The 24,067-nt window shown below is 44.7% G+C and overlaps 1 protein-coding gene across 3 annotated transcripts in view; it reads right to left on the bottom strand.

Annotated features, from left to right (window-relative positions):
- Nucleotides 1–568: 568 nt before the first annotated feature.
- Nucleotides 569–24,067, bottom strand: part of LOC144933438 (BTB/POZ domain-containing protein 3-like) — a 51,187-nt gene continuing 27,688 nt past the window's right edge. The window contains exons 2-5 of one of the 3 annotated variants that reach the window (XM_078858183.1): nt 3,649–3,889; nt 2,719–2,809; nt 2,270–2,388; nt 569–2,121 (exon numbers count right to left, since the gene is read on the bottom strand). In XM_078858183.1, the coding sequence (XP_078714309.1) occupies nt 1,089–2,121; nt 2,270–2,388; nt 2,719–2,809; nt 3,649–3,797 (1,392 nt within the window). In that variant the 5' untranslated portion in view covers nt 3,798–3,889 and the 3' untranslated portion in view covers nt 569–1,088. Of the gene's footprint in view, nt 2,122–2,269; nt 2,389–2,718; nt 2,810–3,648; nt 4,351–24,067 lie in introns of those variants that run through there. The other 2 variants (XM_078858182.1, XM_078858185.1) reach the window with 2 other exon arrangements.

The following is a 24,067-nucleotide window of genomic DNA, read 5'->3' as shown; positions in this document are numbered from 1 at the left end:
AATTTGTGAAATGCAGCCATGTGTGGAGGGCCACGCACCTGTCCCCTGCTGCCCAGCATTCCACTCAAGCAGGAATGGGCAACTTGAGGCCTCCAGGGCTCTGAACATTCCCTCTGCACATCATCCAACCAACAGATGCATCTCCCGCATTCTTAAACTTTCAAACAGATGGCAAAGATTGGTTGACTAGGAGAGGTGGGCTGTGGTGGCCAAGAGGCTCTCATTGATTCATAATCATTTTCAAGGCTGGTTATTTCCATGCTCTGTAAAATTGCTCGATGTCTTAGAAAGACGCTTATTTTATTTGCCATTTTGTCCGACCATACTTAACCACACTGGTTAGTGTGGGCTGTAGGAGGTGCCCAAGACCATATCAAAATCATTAGTGTTAGCTGTGGCCGCCGTTCTACCCAAACATTTCTTAATTGCCTCAACATTTTTCCCAAAAATTCGTTGACGTTTTAAAACCAGTTAATAGTAGCTCTTGAGAAGACCGAATATAATGGTATTGGTTTGTTACATGTAATCGATGTTTAAAAAACTCAAATGTACAATAAACACACCCATCAAAGGTGACATGTGTTTTATTTATTTAGTCAATGCGTGGCAAACAGAGCGATGGTGCACACGCTACAAGGCTACCACTCGGCGAGATACAACGGAAACGAATGGTGCACGTTACACAACTGCACAATATGGGTAGACAGCCGCTTTCCGAAGGGGGGAGTCAACAACTGCAAATACTCACGTGTGCACGCAAGTTATTTTACATACTTGTTCTAACACTGCCAAATACAGTACTTAAAGCCAGCCATGTGGGCAGATATCTCCAGATTTACCACTCTTGCAAACAACCAGTTCACACATTCAGTACATGTAAACCATTTGTATTACACAAAATGCACCTACAATACAATAATATACAATCATTAAGCGTTCTACAAACAGGGTATGGATATATATACTGTATAGCTCTCTGATGAGTATACTCCAAATACATCAATGACTTTATACAGAAGCTTGATAGACTAAAGCCCTAACCACCAAGTGCTTAGAGATGTAACTGCCGAAGATGGTCACCCGCCGCATCAGGCGAAAAAGATCAGTTCTGGGATCTGGCCTCCCTGCACGCCAGTGCCGTTGGTGCTGTCCGACGAGCACTGGAAGAGGAAGGTGACCTTGCCGCACTGCACCTCCGTCATGCCCTCTTGCCCAAAGTAGCTCAGTTCGTTCCCGTCCAGCACGGCGCTTGCCGTGTAGAACGTGTCCGGCTCCACTTGCACAGGGTGCTCGAACCACACGGGGAATGTGTTACTGGAGCCATCTGACACGAACTTGGTCAGGTTCTGTCCCAGGATCACGCCCTGCCGCTTCAGCTCAATCTTGACGGCATACTCGGCTGAGCCGCAGCTGGAGCCGTACAGGCCGAAGCCTGCGATGAACACGCGCTTGTCCACGGCAAACTGAATGGAGTCGCAGCGGCCACGGTAGCGCCACTGGTTGCTGCGGTACGCCGACGACTGGAAGCGATGGCACCGCTGGGGGACCAAGCCCTTCCTGGGTATCGTGGGGAACTCAAGCATGGGCTTGTTGCTGGCTGTGTACCACAGGAATATGCCATTGGTTTCCTCCAGCGTCAGGATGCCTGATTGGGCAGCACCATTAGCAAACTCTTCCACGGGCATGGCTGGGATACGGATGAGGTAGAGAGCTTTGTCCAGCACGCGCCGCCTGTTTTCCAGCGTGGACACTATTCCCCCGCGCTGGCACTCTGCCTCGGCCCAGCTGAGGGCAGCCTCGAACACGCTGGACTCCCTCACCTTCAGAGTCTCCCTCTTCAAGATGGTCTCCAGCGTGTTGAAGTCAATGTCACAGAAGCCATCCGACTTGAGCGCAAGCTCAGCCTGAGCGTCTATGACCTCCCAGCAGCGCTGCATCAGGTCCGGCTCCTCAAAGAGTCTGCTTTGTGACAGCAGCACGCAGGCATTCTTGGCGCTTAGACTCGTCTCCAAGAAGTTGACGCACGCGCGCGCCAGGTGAGGGACCATATACTTCTTTGCTGCGTAAAGGGTCGCCAGCACCGTATCCGCTTCCAGTTCAATCTCGTCACAGTAGATGTACCTATGCACAGGCAGCATGTAAAAGTTAAATCGCAAAAAAAAGTAAACCGTGTACATAGGACATAGTATGTATTAAACATTCAATAAATGTGAATCTCGCCAGTGTACAAAGTTGCGAAATAATGTAAATTACAAATTGTTTGACGTACCTCATCATTGTCAAGAATGCTGCAGGATCCACATCTGGGATATGTATTTCTTCTGTATTTTCAGCCAGCTCTCCAAAGAACATTGCATGAAAGACTGAGCTGCCAACAGCCAGCACATACTGTTGAAAATACACAGGAAAGCCAGGTTCTTAAGAGAAAGCAATAAGCAGACGCTTTGTGTTTATTTCAGATTTTCTACAGACTTGTTTTGCTCAATGCATCCCTCAGGAGGTGACGCATCAATCCCTGCATGACATTTTTACTAAGAGGCTGGGTGAAAAACAAATTGTCAAAAAATTTATTTTACTTTACGACTGGTATTTATCGACGCAATCTTCTGTCAGCAGTTCCTTTCACGGCGAAGTAAAAGTGCTAGACTGTATAGAAATGTTACACAATGTCTCAGAGCAAACGTTCTTCACGATTGGGCGTTCTTGTCAAATGTTTACCTTGTGTCCAGGTACTCTGCGGGTCTCCTCTTGAGAACCCACCACAAAGTGCACATCAGCCATCAGCTCATTGTTAAACATGACAGCATTTCTGCAATACCAGACACACACGTGGCACACAATCAACATTAATGTGTACAGGAAGGCCTGCATGTTGCTTTCTGTTAACTTGAAGTCGTTGTTTGGAAAAAATGAAACATTTAAATATGCATAAAGTAATAAAGCAAGAAAAATAATGCAAATGCATACATGTTTTTAAAAATAGTTTATCAAGTTTTATGGATGTGGGATACAGTAAAATCATAATGTAACATTTGCTATTAATGAACATAAGTCTCCAACAATTATACTAACCTGAAAAATACAGTACTGTACTAAATACATTCAGCTCGTCAATCACACAGATAAATTAAAACATTTTCAGAATATCAACACTGGTGCTTCCAGTTTTGATCACACATGCTGTTCCCATAGCCACAAGCAGCATCCCACCCACCCCCATGATTATCAAAGCAACCTCGGTCACAAACTGGCAGGACATCACAATAGCATGACATCAAAAGACCAGGACATCAAAACATGAGAATATCAAGCCAGCAGTTCACCAGGCCACCAGTGGCTGATTGCACAGAACGCCCAAGTGACCCTTAGCCTACACCGATCTAAATAGGAAACTATTGGAAAATATCAATTTAAGCAATCCGTCAAAGAATATCACATCAGCACACATTAAAACCATGGGACACCAAAACGCAAGGGCCAACAGGGCATCAGGACACCAGATCATCAGGACATCGGGCCACCAGGACATGAGGACGCCAAGTAATAAACCCATTAACCAATGCAGAATCCAGGTGCAGCATTGGCACAGAGGTCAGTCACTGCTGTCCCCACACGTCTGGCCGAGACGACGCCCGCGTCTAGCCGTACCGTTCCCTGATGGTGGCGTAGAGGCCCTGCCAGTTGGAGCTCTGCACGTGGTTGTTGTTTACGTTGAGGTTGCTCTGCTGCTGCTGCTGCTGCCCCAAGCCCTGCACGCCCATGTCCTTGGTAGATGAGCCGTACAGCTCTGCTGCCATCCTCTTCTTCAGGCTCAGGGACACGAACTCATAGCACACGGGCGGCAGCTTCTTGGCCTTGCCGGTGACCTTTTTGGATTTCTTGAGCGCCTCTGGAAGCAAGAGGAAGAACGTGAGGCACTTCATGCTCTCCCCATTCATTCGGCCGGGCATGAGGGCCCCACCGGCTCCTCCCCGCGGCGCGGCGCTCGGGCACGTGGGCTGCTGCTGATGTTGCAGCGTCGGCGTCGGACGGGCGACTGCGCTTAACTCAATCATTCGCTCGCGCACTCGTTAGCTGACAGGGGCGACGAGGCGGCTGCGCTCTCCATCACCCCCCCTCCCGCCTGCCTGCCTGCCTGCCCTGCTCTACCTGCGTGTGCGTGCGGCTCTCGCGCTCACTGCTCTCTCTCCCCGCTCGGCTCGGTACCGCGGGCTCGAACGGAGCCGCTCCACAGGGAGGCGGGCCCACGGCGCGAGGCCCCGCCCACAATAAAACCTAGTCCTGCCCACAATTGGATCAACTCCGCCCACAACTGACCGAGTCACCGCCCACAATCGCCTAAGCCCCACCCATAACGGGACAAGCCCCGCCCATAACGGGACAAGCCCCGCCCATAACGGGACAAGCCCCGCCCACAAACGGCTCAAGTCCCGCCCATCGCGGGATAATCCCTGCCTACTGTGCGACAAAGCCTCGCTGCCCCCCCCCCCCACTTTAAAATTCTATATAATCATTAGCGTAGTTGTGAATATAAAAAAAAATATTGTAGATAAGTAACATAAACAAAAAAAACTAAACTATGTTTTGTTTTACAGAGTGAGGCCACTGGAGCTATATAGCTCTTTCTCAGAAGTGACCTGGCCACAAATGATAGTTCAACGAAGTGGCTTATCATGTAGAAATGTATAGCAGCCCAATACTGTAAACGCACGTTTCTAAATGTAGAGGGAAACGCCGGAGGAACCCGGAGGAAAATCCACACAACCACGGGGAGAACATGCAAAGTTCAAATATACAGCAGGCGTCAGATTCGGGATCGAACCCACGACCTCCTGCGTACCAGGCGAGGTAGTTAACGTCTCCTATCCACCGTGACGACCTGTCCTCCATATGTCTCTCTACAATAAAGTTGTTGTTGTTTTGTTTTTTAACAAAAATGTTATTCACACAACACATCAGCCCCAACGTCCTTCCGGGAATGCGTAATTTCAGCAGCAGTGATTCAATGCGAGCAACGTCTGGACCGGTTTCGACAATCAGTGTCTTCATCAGCAGTCAGGCTTACATGAATCAATGCCAGATGGCAAGGTTCCCTCTCTCGGTTCGATTCCCGCGGCTCTCCCCCTTATTAATACTGCGCGTGGATTGTATTTAAATATACATTGCACAGAGTAAGAGCCCTATGTTGCCGGCTTCATGGTCTAAATTTGGCAAAAATCATACCAAAAAAACCCATCCTTAAATGAATAAATTTGGATTACACACAGGCAGGAACCGTCGCCGCCCTGCTGCAAAAAAAAACTTGGCAGGACCCTCCTGAAAAAAAGTCTTGAGACTCGGTGATGCTTTGCTGGAATAAAAAAGCGGAATAATACTGTGATAATAAACACATAGAAGGTAATCTTGAATTGAAATCGCGAGTAATCAGCTGGGTGGAGGAGGGTGGAGTTCGACTCCATGGGGAGCACCCCCCTCCCCAAGGCCCCCCCCCTCCCCAAGGCCCCCCCCCCTCCCCAAGGCCCCCCCCCTCCCCAAGGCCCCCCCCCTCCCCAAGGCCCCCCCCCCACTACTCAACAGTGGTGCAAACACTCAACACCTTTGTCAACAGCAGTTCCTTTCAATTGCTTAACATAAATAAGTAGTTTAACACGTAGGCCTTCGCGACTAAAGTCATCCATAATATAGGGGTTTTTTTGGGGTTAGATCGCATAAATATACAAATGTGTCGTTAAACCCGCCACCACCCGACACAGCCAACTAGTAAGGGTTGTCACGTAAACAGAACATGCCAATTCGTCACTAGTACAGCACTAACCGGTGTGTTGGAGAGCCAAGCCACAACATTTACAATCTGAGTACGACGTTTCGCCAGTAATTACAACTAGCAAATCTGTCTGTCCGCCTGATGATGCTAGCTGTTTTAAATTCATATATTCATTCTATCTCTCTGGCCACACACTCTGTGGGTGCTATGAAGATGGGCAAAATCGTAATTGATTGATGTATTTTTGGCGACTCTGTCGCCTATTATAAATATTTAGTCTCTACATACTTGGTCTCTCCATTTAAGTCCATTGTTACCGACACAATGAGTTCAATTGTTGTTGTTAATCCAAGGACACTGGGACTCGAAACAAATCACCCCTCACGTGACCCCCCCCCCCAAGCAACCCCCCCCCCCACGCAAAACCCCGCCCCGCACACTCCCCCAAAAACTCCGCCCCCCATCCCCCACACACAACCCCCCCCCACCCCCACAAAACCTTGCACTCCACCCCCACACAAAACCACGCCCCCCCCACCCAAAACAACCCCCGCCCCTCCACCAGAACAAGCCCCCCCCCCCCCCCGCGGTACGGATGCCATGCGGCAGGAGGATCCACAATTCCAGACGCACCAACAAATTAACCTCATGGCGAATAAACGAAAGTCAAAATCGTAATTGATTAATGTCTTTTTGGCGACTCCGTCCCACCGGGCACATGAACGCCGCGACCCGCCTTGGTGCGAATCATTATGTTGTCGTGTCATGTCCAAGCGCAGCAGCGAGGACGAATGTGCAGAAGAACCAAAACTTTGAAACTTTGATGAGCGCATCATGTAGAGCTCGTCGAGAGGAATAGATGACCGTATCGTTCACTTTCAACAGACATAAAACGACGTCGCAACGCAGTTTATGCGAGAGCCGGGGGCTTATGGGATCCTGGGGTCCCGCCATGAGGTTCAATTCTAGTTTATTCTAAATGCCAACTTCGAAATCTGCTCGCCAAGACCAGAGAGAGATGGCTTTAGAAGTGGAGAGTTGGGGTGGTGTTGCTATTCCTTCTTCCATCGACGCAGACTACTGTGGTTTAACGTAGTCCGTAGTTTGGCTTGCACGGCCACAATCAAACTTGTCGATTGTCTTCAATTGTCTATTCATGGAGGAGGTGTTGCGCATCGGCCTGTTGATGTTCTCATGCGGTCGATGGTTCCACCGGTGTCTTCCAGGAGGAGGAATGTCAAAGCCAATGGGGGAGTGGCGATGTTGGGTCTCGAATGAGGTGTTCAGTCTGAACGTCCACGGTTTTTCATCCATTCTGTTCGCCAGCGAATAATAACACCAGCACGTCTCGTGACAGCCTCAACATGCGTGTTGTAGTTACGAGTGTACACAAGGGCCACTACAAATACTATAGTATAGTACTGCATTGACCAAAGATACATAAAGACACTGACAGTTCAGTGTTCTGGTTATTATATTTTACTCTAATTCAACGGCACTGCAGTGGCTTCATTAAATGGCTAAATTGGTACACCACAGGTCTTGATTTTATATGGTTGTTTGGTCCTTCCCCGTAATGTAGCTTCAACCCCATGTCGGGCTCTGCGCGACACACACTTGACGTGGATATCTACAAGGCAAGGGATATGTATCAAATGAGTTGCATATTTAAAAGTCACACAAGTAATGCCGATACCAGCACCGAGTCTGAGAACCAGCATAGAGACCCTTGCAAATGACCCCTCTTGCAAGGTGAAGAGGACAACTCGCAGACCCTCAGTGTTCATATAGACGTGCCTAATGCGTTCCATGCACTTATTTGCATGAATTAAACGTGGATTTACATAATACGTCTACAGTATTAGGTCGTTGTGATGTGTTTTTTTCTTTTATTTTCAAAACACAGTACTGTATTCAATCACCCCTATGATGCTTCAGTGAACCATACTCTAAAAGTTGTTAAACGAAAATCCTGTTAATTGGTGCGGTCCTTTGTGTATCTCATCTGCCACTGGGCCCCCCAAGGGAAACAAGATAATTATGGGGAGGATGATGTCACCAATTTGGACATTCAGTTATCATACATATCATCATTACTCAATACGCTCTCCAAGTCCATGTGTTTCTTGAAGTATGGATTGTGTTCCATCTCATGTTGTTTCCCTTAGCTATATTCCAGCAATGTATAATATGAAATGAAGCGACCACTGTAGGTATTGTCTGAGCTCTAAATTCTTATGGTTATATTATTTGATCAGGACATCGATGCCAAAACCTTGGAACACGTGCAAGAATGCATGTTTGCATTTAAGTAGTATGCAGAAATATAAATCTGCAACAAGTATAGCAACTAGGAAACACAAGCAAAATGAACCAGCAGAAGCAAATGCCTCTATTTACTGCATTGCGTCAACAGACTACACAGTTGATTATTTGTTGGTTGCAAGCATCTGAGCTCAGCAAAAGCTGTGATGCTTTGTGCATTCGACCATCACAGCATGATCACAAGATTTCATCGCAGGCTGTAATCCCATCTGTTCATTCCACGTGCCGGAGAAGGCCAATATGAGAAGGTGAATTAACGTCATGCCCCATCAATCTCTATTCTGCCTCTGATCCAAATTTCACATATTGCAACAAACAAGCACATCGACCAATGCAGGGTAAACACAGACTCGAGCGTGCAATACAATACGTTTACGCCGGAATACGAGAAGGGCAAGCCGCACGAGCAAGAGGTGATTGAAGATGTCCAGAAACGCAAGCCCTAAAGCACTCTAAAGCTAGTCCCAATGCCTAGGCAGTGGCTGCTTTATCTATTGACTCGTGCCAATCAGCACATATGGACATTTCTGAAGATAAACACTGATGTATCCAGTGGGTATATTTAAGCAATATGCAGTAAGTAGTCAATTACATGAAGTATGTTAGCTCATGATTAGCATTGCTTAATACGCTTCTGTAAGCTATTTATTTCACAACAAGTGGAAATACACGTTTAGTCATGCATTTTACACACTTCATGCAGAAATGTTAGATGTGTGTATGTGTATGCATATACAGCAGTGCTGTAATTTCCTTCAGCAAATGCATCACATGTTCACTTATGAATTGCACGTACTGTTGAGAACCATTGCTGATAATATTAATTTGCCCCATTAAGTGCATTGGAAGATAAGAATGCACGTTATGTCTACATTTTTTGTAGCGATCTATTTTTTTCAAATATAATTTAAGCACCTAACAAAAGCAATTATAAAACCTACGTGGCATTAAAAAAAAACTACTCACATGTCAATAGAAAAGGCCTGAGGTGTGCGTGAGATCCAGTGTCTCTGCCACACAGCAGTAGTAGCAGCAAGTGAGAGCAGGTGCAACACAGGACCACCACCTAGAGCATGGACATTTCTATTTTACTCAATACATACGGCGAGAGCAGTGGCGCGCAGTGGTCAGCGCACTACGCGAAGAACCCATTAAAAACCTGAGTTTAATTCCCGACGAGAGCTACCTATAATCAGTGGCGAGTGATATCTGAAGTGGTCCTGGCACACTCAAAATTCACCAACCCACACAAGCCAGCGTGGTTTTCTTCTTCTTTCGTATGGCATTGTATTTTTTATCAATGGTCGTCATAAATGAATGCACAGGTTCCTCATCCAGTCCAATGATGTGGTAGATGCAGTGTGGATTTCAGCGATATCGCCAGGATGTGCATGGATGGAGCATTCATCGGCGATGTGCTTGATGGTTTGGACTTCTCCACAGTCGTAGTTGGGCAATTCTTTGATCTTCCATTCACGAAACATGTACGCGCATCTGCCGTGTTGTGTTTGAGGGCGGTTCACAGCGTGGTCCATAGTCGTGGAAGAGAGAATCCTGGTACTTCCACCGTCGGATCGTGAATGCTGATTTTCGCCTTGGTCGTGGGGGTTCCTTTAGATCTTGATGGAGCGGCAGGGTGAAGTTTTTCATGATCTTGTTGTACTCCCGTGTCGTCGCATCATGGTAAAGTATGATATTAAAAATCCCTATGAAAAACAGCACGCAAGGTGGTCTTCATCCAGCAAAAGATTGACAAACGGCTGTGCATTATTATCGAGCTCTTGTTGAAAATGATCGCATTTTGCCCTGTTTGGGTTATTTTTCATAAACGGACACTGATAAACTGCCATCATGGCATACGAAAGTATTACATTTGGAATGGGTTGTAACCCGGACCCAGGCAAAACCACAATAGCTAGATTTGCCCTCGAGAGTGACCCATGACTTCAGACTTATCTCCATAATTGTTGTGAACTCATGATCACACCAAGACTGGGCCAAGCTGAATCAAGTCTAGCTGATGTGTTGTTTTTTTTCGGGGTTTGCCTCGTGTCCGTCGTTTAGCTCCACATGGTGGCTATGGGGTTCCTGAAAAAATTTCCGAGCACGTGGAGCTGGACATTAAATATCTCAAAGAAGCTTCAAGTATATAAAATCGGACAGAATTCCCAACACCATGCGGTACAACCTAGAAAAACACATCGGAGAAACTTGACAGTTACCTACGGACAGGCAGGGGGCGTTGGGGGGGGGAGCTCAACCAGCAAACGTAGGGGGCCTAAAAGTCTTGGCATAGAGCCCAGCGCAATTTTAATCCAATCCTGTCAGCACTTCTTCTGCTTGTACACTTTTTTGTTCATATCGACTTTGTTGAGGTCTGCAGGGAGCTCAGACTAGCATGTCTCTGGAGATGACATGCTACAATCATTGTCACTCTCAGGAGCTTAGATACTGCACAGAACTTAATATACGCTGTACACGTATAAAAATGTAAATCTGTTAAGCATCTGAATTATGGTGCAGCATAGGCATACCATTTGGTGAGTAAGATAGTCTTAAGCCATTCTGCAGAACTAATTGCACCAATCACCAACAGTACACTCTATACACAACGCGGGTCCTTTCAAGTGGCGTCATTTCCAAAATTGAGTTTTGATGAAGGCCCCCTCGACATAAAAAGACACGCGTTATGGAAAGTGCTTATAATTGTGCATTGAACAATCGCCGCGTCATTATCACGACTGCCATTTCTGATTCTTTCTGGTTCTGTTCCACGAGTGTAGGTTGTGACGGCACCGTTGTGCGGCTTTTAACAATAGTGAGGGCCAGGCAGGAAGGGCCAGGCTTTCCTCCGAGATTAGAGTTATCTGAAGGCAGCTTGCTGTCCTTGCATGCGTGCCCGCCCGCGCGCGTAGTCTTTGTTTTATTGCTGCTTGCACCACAGCATTCATTCTGAAGGCCCAGCGGGGCTCTGCGTGAGCTTGGAAGATGTTGTGGCCTTGCAGGGCCGATTGCAACCAAAGAGTGCCAACAGTAACCCCCCCCCCCCACATTTGCATTCCTCACTTTGCTGATATTGCCCCACGTGCACACAGGGTGCGCAATTTAATAAATTTACCAACTGACAAGTGATGATTTGCACCTTAATAGTGTGTGCATTCCCATCTCATTACTTTAACATGTTCAAAGATAATGCATTATGCAAACAAACAAAAACAATTATACAAAAAATTAAATTGGTGTGCTGTCTGTGTGCATGTTTATCATATTTGTTTGATGGGATCGTTTGTATATCTTCTCGAGATTTACAGTAATTAAAAACTCTGCAACCTTTCTGTTGGGTAGTGCTCTGTGACAGTAGTATTTGTGCAAACAGTGCTTAAATGTCTGCGCATGAGACTGAGGCAAGGTCATTAAGGCCGAATGCTTTGTTGTGATTTTGGTTATTGTTTGATTCGTGCACTGCTGCGTCCTAGCTTTGGTCTCTACCTGTCCTCGCATTGGGCAAGATATTCATCTCCAAGGGAGAGCAGCAGTATGCTGCCCACCACTTTAGACGAAAGTGGCCAAATTATGCACACGCAAACCTCCACCAATTGGACAATGTCCATGCAATGGCTATTCAACATGTAAGGACACACGTGCACAAACTTTCTCGGTCAATATAAAAAAGCGCGATGTTATATATTTTTTACAGCCATTTCTTAAAACAGCACTGCATACTGGACTACTGGATGAAAGCCTCCCCACACCTTACAGTTATGCGTGGTTGTTTAATCATAATTCACGACGTTAGTCATCACAAGCTCGGGAAGAGAGGACCCAGGACCTGTCCAGATATCACTTGCAAATGTCTTATTATACATGTGGCTGGGACTCAAAACTCATGTAGCCAGGTTTATAGTGCAGTGTGCTTAACCACTGTGCCACAAACCATCAATCATTAATTATTGTAATGTGTAAAAATGTATGTTGCAATTATGTAGACTTTTGTATGGCTACTTTTGTGGCTCGATTTATATAAATTTGTGATCTAGAGATAATGTATCCCTTTTTCTCGGATATACAATTTTTTGTGAAAGATGTACAATGTGGACAAGCAGATTATATCCAAATTTGCTATTCGGGTACTAAATGTTGGTCCCTTAAATGCTATATGCTATGCGACAGCCAAGATCAAAATTCATTCACAATGCATCTAAGTTCTCTAATGTATTACAAAAACCCATGTTTTCTAATCTAAAAAACCCCCCATTTATTTGCAAACTAAGTGAGATTGCATAATCTATCGTGAGCACAGTAAAATAATCTTGAACGTTAGTGAGCAATGTAATTTAGTATTTTCCCATTCGTTCTCTACAAACTCCAAATAAATTTTCTGATAGAGTAGTAAGGAGTGTTATTAACAACAATAACGAGGCACGTCCGTAACATTCGCTTGCAATATAGAATCCATTTACTCTGCAGGGAAAAATTTAGTTAATACAGCACTGTATATGCTTACATGATGTTCGGCTTGTGACTCGGTGTAGTTGCTGCACATTTATCATTGGAAAGCTGTTGCTTTGCGTATAAATTAGTAAACTAGCACAAGGATCTTTTCAGCGCAAGCGCAGAGTTCACTATCTGCAGGGAACATGCAGGCTGCTGCAGTAATGTGTTGTAGACAGATAACATTCATAATGGACAAAGGATCCAAGCAGTGACGGCCAAGCCAGATGGGCACTTACTTGTCTGAGCTCAGATCTTCACAGTCTGATTTGAGTATCTATGGAAACTTTGCACAGGAGCAAGGCCACCACCACTGCTTGTTGATTGTGGCTAATGGAGCGCTGTCGAGAGCCACTGACGTGCTCATGTGCCTATTTTGTGCACTCACGCCAGACAAGATGAACCACGTAATCACGTGGCACTCAGGTAAATCCTTTCTGTCGAAAGCTAAACAAATCCTAGCACTACAAATGTATACGTACCGTACTCCGTACAACCTATCTGGACCCAAGACTCTCGAACAACCCTCAAAAAACATCTTTGTAAGGCCAAAATTACGTCCAAAAAAAGGTTTTTTCGGTAAAGTCACGTAGGTAAAACATCAAAATGAATGAAAATAAAATAAAATAAAATCAAAAATCACGACGTTTCGGAGGCAACACAAGTCTCCGTCCCACCTGATGACGGAGACTTGTGTTGCCTCCGAAACGTCGTGATTTTTTATTTTATTTTATTTTCATTCATTTTGATGTTTTACCTACGTGACTTTACCGAAAAAACCTAAGAAGATGATTCCTTGCAGTCACGAAAGCTTCAAATCTAGAACCAAAAAAAGGTGTTTTATGAAAAACTGTATTTGCAAAAGTTCCATGGACCACTTCCCACAGCACAACACAGGCCGGGTAGCCCTGGTCTATAATATACTCCAGCGAAACACAATCGAGTACTCGACTGTATATTGAAATACGTTCCCAATCTACGTTTGTTTCATATTCTTTGTTCTTTCGGTAAAGTCACGTAGAAGGGACTTTACCGATAGAACCAAGAATATGAATCCCTGCAGTCACGAAAGCTTTAAATCTAAATTTACTTTTGTTTCATCTGCCTTGTTCCTTAGCATTTCGCACGCGAGTACCATTGTTGGGACTATTTCCACGCGCAACCAGAAGATAGCAGATTACTGTGCACGTTTTAAAACCACGCCGCCACGACTAAGGCTGGAAGTGCGGGTTTACATACGATTCATGTCACCAAGATGTTGCAAGTCAACTTGGCGAAAGATAATGTTTCAGGGCACTTTGGAGCTGGTTAGAAAGCAACACTTCCTTTGACAAGGCAAACCACTGCAGGTTCTCACCTGAAATGTAGTTGTTTTGCAAAATAGTGAGAGACTGGCCATTCACTCAAGAATGTTTTCGATGAAATGCAGAGACATGATTCAGCAGCCGCACAATGCACGCATGCCCATGTGTTTTGACTGCACACTTGTTTTTCTTCCATAAACTCCGATTTGTAATTACTCTCTTTGAAAGCATGTTCTTTTTCAAGATGTTTGTAAAGCACGTTAGCTCTCTTTCCATGTTTTCCTTTTCAAGTGCGTCAGAATGCGAGGCAGACAATGCCCTTTCAGGCTTTACCACGTGATAATAGCCTGACATTTTTAGCTTCATTGAAGTCCTTATGCAGCAAGAGGTTTGCTTTGTTCCTAGATTATGTTTCACCGAATCGGAGATGTGAGATTACACTGTTGTGGGTGCGCTCAGAAGGAACCATGTCGACAGCCTTTCTTTTTCCATCATTTTGTAAAAGCTTGCCAAACCATGCCATTTTAAAAATATATATTCATCACCTGAGAATAATTGGCTAATACTGATCCAATTTTGAAAAAAAATATTTGAATGTAGCTGTACATAACTTGTCCCTTTTGATGTGTACAGATTATTGTTCCTTTATTCATGCAATCTCAGTATCCATGTAAAGGGTTTTCATCATTGATAAATGGTTAATTTAGGCCTCGGATTGTGACAACTTGGATGATTGCATACATTTTTACGGATTCAATTGCCTTTTCAGAGTCTCCAAAACATTTGATATTCATTCGTCTTTTCAATAATCTGCTTTTATCGTACAGGTTGCATTTGGTAGATGATAAAACATTTTTTCTACATCCAGCTTGCTTACGTTGTTAGTTAGCCTCTAAATTGTCAATTACTCTGTTTATAATGATCTTACTTTAAAAAAACGTGTATACACGTCATCGGAGGCTAATGAGTTTATAACCATATAATTTGCCGACTGTGTTTTCAGGACATAAGCATACTATACTGAATTTATAATAAAATTATATAAATATTTAAATTATAGTACACAAACATATCTGTACATATTAAAACATGACTTTATGCATTCTACATTTAAAGTTAATTAAATTTTTTTGCCAGGATGACCCAATTTATTCAGTTTCCCGGCTATTTTACAGGGGAGATCTGCGGTGAATGAGCACAACAACAGCGAAACAAAGACGAAAATATCAAGGTTACAGAGAAAGAGTAGATGGTCCGCAAGGAATATTGGCAAACTAACAAACGATGTATTTAGCGGTCGTAAACGAAAGACACGCAAATCCAAAACAATGACAATGTAATTTTTTAAGTTAGGTACATGTGCAAGTAAGCTCTATATTTTCGTGTATCAGTGACAAACACACACATAGAAAAAGAGAGTGCAAACAATGTGGGAGCAAGAGGCATCATAAAGAGTTAGGTACCTGTTCAAGTATGCTCCGTGTTGTGGTTCAATAGGGAAATAAAGAGGGGGAGTGGAAGGATGGAACCAAGCTGTAGATGAGTGGCAAGGGTATACCAGAAGCATGAAAGACTTTTTTTTTTACTAGAAAAGTTTGAGCAAATGTACTTTTTTTTATTGGAGTAAGGAAACACTTAGGAGGCTCTGGGAGGGAGTTAGAGGAACCAAATCGTCCTTTTGTTAATTGGTGGATTTGTTTAAGAGGTCCTACAGAATGAAGACAGCCCCGTCGTTGTTTCTCCGGATATACAGGGAGGAGAGATTCGAGTGAATATCCAGGTTGCAATGATGAGTTATGTGCGGTGGTGTCAAGTGCAAACCGGAGAGCAGACACAGGTATCATGGAATGAGACGTTTTCAGGAAGATTCAGAATCTAGGTCGTAGATGGTGTCACAATAATCAAATATGGGCATGATGGTGGCTTTAACTATACAATATTCAGAGTCGAGGTGGAATACAGCATTTGTTTCTGTAAAGCCATCCAATATTTTTCGATTTAAATTTCTATTTAAAGCTTTCGTGACTGCAGGGATTCATATGCTTGGTTCACGTAGAAGGGAAATAATAAAATAATAAAAATAAAACTATGAAATCCTCAATCCAATATTGATTTTTTATTGTATGTTGAACTTCTTTCACATTGTACGTAGCCAACCGCACTAATCGGAGGTGCCCGCGGGGGAAGGACAACAAACAACACAAAAACCAGATCTAAAGAAATGAGTTTTCAATCTAGATTTAAAAATACATAATATCGGAAGATCATTCCAGACGGCCACAGAAGCGCATCTGAAAGCACGCGAAGCAGCGACCATCTTTGTTCGATGGCAAGCCAAAATCCGCTGCGAGGATGACGAGTTCGCAAGATGGTTTATGTTCCTTAATGAGGTTAGCAAGGTATTGTGGTTTGTTTGTGGCAAGCACTTTGTGTGTAATGGATGCGGCCGTATAATGTATTCATTCAACAATCGGAATCCAATGCAGCTCAGCGAGTACTGGACTGACAATGGCGGAGCCAGGATTTTCAGGTAGGGGGGCCATCCCTCCAGCAATGAAAAATTATCGGAGTTGTTAGTAGTAAGTAAGGACTTGTCCCTTGCATTTTATTCGACGCGTGTGCGGCGATAGCGCAGCCATCGATCGAGGGTCGAATTCGAATCGCGTTGTGTGATCGGCATCGCGCTCGCTGAAGGTGTTTGCCTTCAGGGAAGTCGTGTGCTGTATAAATAACTGCGCACAATTCTGAGTCACTTATAACTGCTTTGCCGTTACTTATTGACAATTATGGACTCAGACTCTTGTCTGAGTATTGTCTGAGTCCATATCATATTTGTGAGTGTCGTCACAAATTACAAATCAAATGAAATGGAGAAGCATCTGCATCTGTGCGTGTCTTTAAATATCTTGCACACACAAGCCAACAACTTTAAGATTTTCAGAAAAGGCACCTGCTGAATCTCCACGATGCAGCAACATTGACATAATTGCATATTCTCCCCCCACACAGGCCAGAGAAAACCTTTTGAGTACCACAGGTGTATTTTCACTGCAGCCCTCTAACCTGGCGTAGCATTGTTGTTACGCTACACTCGTGTGCGCCTGCAAACTAGGGTGTGCAGCTCTCACTATGTACGAGTGCCATGGTGCACGTGCTATTATTAACGGGTATATTTTACTGGTAGGAACCACCTGGTTCCACCAGCCCACAGGGGATTATTGTGTCCGTCCGTCGTGCATACAAAAATGAGAGGGGTGGGGCTGGGTGGAGAAGGGAGGGTGGGGAGGGGCTGGGTGGGGAGGGCCTGGGTGGGGAGGGGAGGGTGGGGAGGGGCTGGGTGGGGAGGGCTGGGTGTGGAGGGGCTGGGTGGGGAGGGGCTGGGTGGGGCGGGTGGGGCTGGGGCTGGGTGGGGAGGGGCTTGTCACCCCGTGGTGCCCTTATAAAACTCAATGTTTAACCTACTCACGACGGCCTGTGCCCGCCCTCACAGTCGGCCATATTTGCGGAATACACCACGCCGCCGTTGACCCTGGCCATTGACCGAGCAACCCAACGTTCCTACCAGCTCCCTCTGCAGGAATGTGTTCCTTAGGACCATTATCTTACAGTTTCATCAAATGTCTTCATGGACAGAATGAGATGCCAATAATAAAGATAATTAGTGTCTATTACAGACAAAGTGGATTTGAGATGACGCTACTGCATTTTATTTTAAAAACTTTATTTAGTTTTTTTACTCCTGTGGAATTTGACCAAAAACGTATTCAAGACAACTCGCAACGCATAAAACCAGAATGTCTCAAGAGCTGCGACACGTTTGGCACTTGCAACATCACGTAAAAAATGTTTTCTCTCCTTTGTTCGGAGACACAATTTGATGTGAAAAGAACAACCGCAGAGCCCCTTTAGAGTTCTCAGTGTAAGACGTGACCTTAGGATGAAAGCTTGGCAGACAACCTGGGCCCACTGGAGGAAACCGGGGAGGCACGATTGATTTATGGGGCACGTGTATAATGCGCCTGCCACCGTGAGTGTGCCGAGAAGAGCCGCTTCAAGCAACCCTTGGCATCTCCGATAAAGTAGTGTGTCTCCTAAGTCCAGGTGGGCTCAGTGCTACCCTGCCGGGAACAAAAGATAATCGAGTTCCACGGGGCCCTCGATGTTATAGTTTTGAACGTAGTCAGAGATCAACGTGGACTACCTCGATAGGGATTTCATAGACTGGAGCGGATGGGAACCAGTGATGCTGTTACAGATCTGCGATCGGAAATGAGGAAAACAAGTATTAAGATTTCAACTATCCGCACAGAGCACTGCAGTTACCTTGCTGAGTGAAATCACACAGCTACATCTTACAAAACTGTACATTGTTGCTATAAAAGGGTCCATTCTGAAAGTGAAATGAAGGGAAATGCTAATAAGCTGACTCTTCCTAAGGTTCCTGTGTGGTTAACCCAAAATTAAAGTTTAATAGTGGACTGCAATTAATACAGCCCTGGGTAATTAGGCAACACTGGATACTGTGAGAAGAAATCAAACTGCAAACTTAAAATATGAACTCCGATCATGATCCCAACTTAGCAGATACTCCCTACAGGGAAAATTTAAATTTAAAACAGATGCCAGGTAAGCTTAAATTATATATTCGCTCAGCTTCTACTTTAACATTACTAACCCTTTATAACCTCTGAAGACAACCACGGGAAACTTTCATTTCCATCCTGGTCAGTATAGAACAACGTTTGTCAGACACTCAAATACTGCTGGATTGCACTGAGCTATAAAGAAAATGTTAACAGATTTGACACTTCGTGAGCAATTATTGAACTGTGCTCTCCTTTTTTTCCCTCTTGCTTCCAAAACGTGTCTCGTGGCAAATGAAGGTCACCCTGTAACAGTGAAGACAAAAGCCTCCTTGCGGCCTTGAGGAGGGCTCCCATTTAACGGTCAAAGGCAATATCATTGCTCTTATTATTGATCAAACATCGCGTCCTTTTCTGCAGTAAAACGACCTCATCACTTTAGTTGCCAAATGTGTGATTGTATTGAAATGGTGTGGATTAGCTGAAGAGAATACATATAATTGCAGACATGGACTGTGTGAGCACATGTCACCACACTGCTCAGAGTGGGTCTGTGAAGGTGGCGCAACGGTTCTGGAGGACGTGGCCAGGAATCAAATTCACTGGATTCATCACACAGTGCGATAAACCACTGGGTCACTTTGCCACCCCTGACGAGAATATATGGAAGGAATTATACCGGACCGCCCACCACATGCTATTACCATGCAGGATAATAAGTAGCCAAGCTACTTCCAGCTGCACAAACGCCCTTTTATGTGGCTCACAAAGTGCCTCTATAGGTACAATTTGTGTATTGTTTACATTGGTCATTTGCTTAATAATAAAAGCATTTTGTGAAGGTAATGAGAACTGTATATCAAAAGCCACATTCACATTGGCACACTGTTATAAAACTGTAATGTAGACTGCTGGTATAATAATGTCGAATGAGCAGAAGAGGGCAACATGGATTTTTAAATGTACAGTATATTTTTGTTAATGGAGGAGATGGAACGGTGGAGCAGTGGTTGCGCATGAATAGCAACAGAGGTGAGTGGTAACTGAACCAGTCTCGGTCTCGCCAACCCAGGCTAACCAGCGTGGTAGAGTACGGTGCAAACAATCCCAATGACTGACAGTGTGGGGAAGCCTTAATCCAGCAGTGCGTTGACAAAGGGGTGGAAATTAAAAACGTTTAAACATTGAAAATGAATAAAAGTGAACGCTTAATGATGAAAGTGGCCTTTTGGTAACGTGTGACAATCATACTTTATATGTACGAAAGTATATTATGTGTATGCTGTACATGCACGTGTATTCACACGATAGATCTGTACACATACTTGACCTTTAATGTGGAAGTGAGCCTTTGCCAAGTACAGCAATGGCAAAGGGGATTTGGTTTGGATGCACTTGTGTGCTCCAGTAAAGGCAGTGACACTCGCACAACAAACGAGTGGTATGAGTGCTAAGTAGAGAAGCAACAAATCCCTATTCAAGTGAAGTACATTTCACCTTCTCATTTGGATTACACCTACATACCGATTACAATTCCACCCTCTGCCTACTCCACAAAGATGCTGTTCCCTGATCAGGCTAAGTGTTACAAGGGCTCTATTTATAGCGGCCATACTCAGCTGTGACAATGCACACTGTGTAAGCTTGGGACCCTGAGATGTCCAACGGCAGGGCAGGCGTATAAGCAGCTGAGACAGTCAAGCTGTGGCAGATGGAGCCCTCTTTCACAGCCCAGCAGTGGAGCTTGTCTTGCGCAGTGGGGCGTTCACAAGGCCAGGTCCACAATGGCCAACAACACAGGCGCCCTTTATTGAAGGGTCCCAAACCCTAGTGGTAAAAGTCTTAGATAATTGGGTTTCCCTTACGCATGGTCACACCTACAAAATGAAGTCATTTTTTTCTCCACTTTTTATTTGCAACCTATTCTTACTTTTCAGAGGTCTGCTTGCCCATTTTCTATGGCACGGAATGTAATTTATTAGTGGCTACAGTGGTGTAATGTAGCGCAGTTTCATGTGGCAGGTTGCTGTAATAGGGACATCATTTTATCCCAGCAGCAATGAAAGTAATGGGCACTGTATAAGCTCAAGAGAGCTGGGAATTATTTTCTTTGGATTTATTTAAGTGCACGTATTTACACTTAAAAATGAAGAACACATTTTAAAACTAACTCTGTAACGCAATCACTATAATTAAGAACTCAGTACAAATGTCTTTGTTAACGAAAAGTTAATAAACTATCAAAAAGTACAAAGAGTAACGTTTTAAAACGTTTAAAATTTCACGCAAAATTACACTGGCTAAAAAAATCTTGCTGGCCGTATGCTGATCCTGGGGATTGAGAGAAACACCAAAGAGTTAGAAAACGAGGAGGCAGTGAGACGGAAAGGACATGGTGCAGAGATTCACCCGTCAGCAATGTCGAAAACACCACCACATGCGTCTTCAGCACGGAGGAAGGGGGTTCTGCCAGATCGTACTCCAGCGGGCTGCAAACGGCAGTCTACCGGGAGGGGAAAACCCATTATGTTAGCAATGGACAAACCAATATGTGCTCCGCACAAGATGGAGAATTGGATGTTTTCAAATGTAAGGCTGGAATATGTCGGGAGCAAAGGAGATCCTGGCTTGTGGTGTTGCAGCCCCAGTAACTGATTGAGTTACACCTCTGCAGTGCTTCTTAGGGCCACACCTAACAAACGTTGCACATCGGAGGCATACTCAATAGTTAATGCTCGTCTTCCCAGGGTACACAATCTAAAAATACCCCGAAGAGTTGGTCAATCTAAAAGCCAGCTGTGCTACGAGTGGAAATCTGGTATGAACCTGCAAATAGCTAATGCTGTACATGATTGAGGGTTTGGGTTTTCAGATAAGCCGAAATGTACCGAGGCTTGGTTAGGTAAGTTTAAAGGGAACAGTGCTGCAGCAAAATGGACCCTGGAGATCCCTAACATTGGTGGCCATTATCCCAGAGCCATTTGAAAATGACTCAACGGTCCATTTGAGTTTGTGCGTGATTGGCTGCAAAGAAGATTGGTTGATGAGGCAGTGTCATCAACTGCCAAGGTGCATGAGCTCAGGATGTTTAGAGAGTTTAATACGAGGTGAGGTTACGTAACAGTTCCTTGGGAAGCCTGCGAGAAGCTAGGCCAAGCACTGAATAAAGAGCTCTGGACAATAACACTTGGGGTGTCATTACTAAAATTACACGAAAATATCAAAGCTGAATTATTATTAACCCACACCACTGCACTTAGCATATTACATTTGACAATTAGTGTGATGTGCCTGTGTAAAATGTTTTGAGAATTAAACTGTAGTAGTCTTATCGCAATGACCATTTCACACAGGAAGACCAACTTAACGGAGCCGATGTGATGAGTATATTTCTTTAATGTGAGCCACACACCGCCACACGCTAATGACATAACCCACGACCAACAGCCATAAATTAAGCAACTGTGGCAGCTGCTAACCATATCACACTGTGAAATACGGAGCAAAAAAGTGCAATCTCCTACAAAACGCAAGCTCCCAATCTCCTTTCCATATAGTAGCAGCTAAACATAATGTAAGTCAGAGGCAAATTCTACAAACAATCAGCAATTTAAAATACAGTCCTGTACTTACATAATTAAAAGCAATAAATACAGAACAAAAATCTACAGTGGATTTCATCTCATTCATCCTCTCCGCCCCCCCAATAGTGACTTCCAGAACAAAATTAGATTCTGGAGGCCGAGTATGCTGACAGATGAGCAGGTGTTTGCTTGATTAATTGGCTGGGTGGTCACTGCAGGCAGGGCCGATTGCCGAATTGGGAATCCTGCGCGCAATCCACTCCGTTTTATGTCTCGGCGTGTGTGTGGCTCTGAGTGATGTCGCGAGTCGCCGCTCCCACAATGCCTCAAATGAATTCCAGCAAGCATCACAAACCCTGGTCATGTGGCGCTCAACGTGGTAGAATATTTAAATAAATCATTCCACATACCTGAATATAATTGATTCAGACTGGGATTGAACTCAAAATGAAGTGTGATTTTTTAAAATTTGCTTTGGTATAGGTTCAGGAAGACTGGATGCTTAAATAATGCTGTATTTAGCTGCTATTACAGTTTAGCTGTTGGCCTATGATATTTAGAATGTGTGTACTGTAAAACAAAGAAAACATACAGTTCGTTGCAGCTGTGAATAAAAGCACGATGCAATAATTCTCAGGAATCCCATTTTTTAAATAAACTGCCACCTACTGTGTACATTCCTGCTGGGCATATCAGTCAACCGAGAACACCCGGCCATGGGCAGACAGCTGCTTTACCCCCCCCCCGTCCCTGAACAGCACAGATACGTTTATTTTAGGTGATAAACTAAGGAAACATTTAAAACTAGGAACGTGGAGACACGTTGAGGGCATCCCATTGGAGGAGGCAGAGTTGTCTCATCATCCAGGTCAGGTGTGTCTCATTGAGTCTAGACGGAAGGAGGCGATTTACATTCACGTGGCCATCACCTCAACCCAGCACCCCCTGGTGTGGATGAAAATAAAACACGTGGCAGACAGCACTGTCTCCTGAAACGAGAATAATCAATGCCCCATTACCGATTGCAAGGTATTTAAAAGTGTGTTCGTTGCCACTGTGCTGTCTGTTTGCGTAAAGGAGGGAGTGCTGCGAGTATTACAGCACGCGAAATTGGGTTGGGAGGGGGGCATGCAGAGAAAGGGCCCCATGCCTGGGGAGAGGAGGCAAGGGGGACGTGATGTGGGGGCCCACAGGGGGCTCGTCCAAGCCACCAGATGCCAGGCCATTGTCTTGCAATTGGGCACAGGGCTCTCAGAGCACTCAGCAGGTCCCTCCTGTGGTCTTCCTACTCATTCTTTGGGGGCTTTAAAGACGGTCATTTTGTGAAGTGGACTGCATGTGGCTAAAGCTGGTCTCTAGCCACGTCCACCGGGCTGCTGTCCTTCGTTTAATGATGATGTGCCGCAGCTGGTTGTTTAAAACTCGCACTACGGAAGGGGAAAGTGCTGGATGCACACAGATGGCTGGAGGCAATTCCAAAAAAACCATTACTACACGCGTTCAAAATCACTGTTGAGGCATTGTTAGCCAGTTGCTTTCACCAACTAGAACAATAACGACTCATCAATTATCATAATCATCTTTAATTGACTATGTATAACCATGTAAGGAATGAATATACATTTTTTTTAAAAGAAACCTGTATCAAAATGTACGGCAATGCTATGGTTGGAAACATACTTGAGCAAATAGCAATACCGACAGTCCTCGACTTACGAACTCTTGACTTATGAACCAGCTTCCATGAAATATAAAAAAAACTACGTACATTGAATTAAAACGCGAACTCGCACTTGCAACCTGAACCGCAGAACTATTTGTTCAGCAGAGTAATCATCTGCAAGATGTAACGAATCGGCCTTGCGCTGGCAGTGAGTGTTTGTGCATGCGTGCAAGTGAGTGGGGAGCAGTAGCGTGGTGGTTAGTGCACTGCGCTACGAACCCGGAGTTCGATTCCCGCTGATGAATGGGGGCTCTGGACGGGTGCGACTACATTTAATTAATAAGCTTGTGCCG

This window comes from Lampetra fluviatilis, chromosome 7 (genome assembly GCF_964198595.1).
Source record: "Lampetra fluviatilis chromosome 7, kcLamFluv1.1, whole genome shotgun sequence".
Lineage (NCBI taxonomy): Eukaryota > Metazoa > Chordata > Hyperoartia > Petromyzontiformes > Petromyzontidae > Lampetra > Lampetra fluviatilis.
The sequence above is the reverse complement of the archived record's forward strand: the minus strand, read 5'-3'. Positions and strand labels throughout refer to the sequence as shown.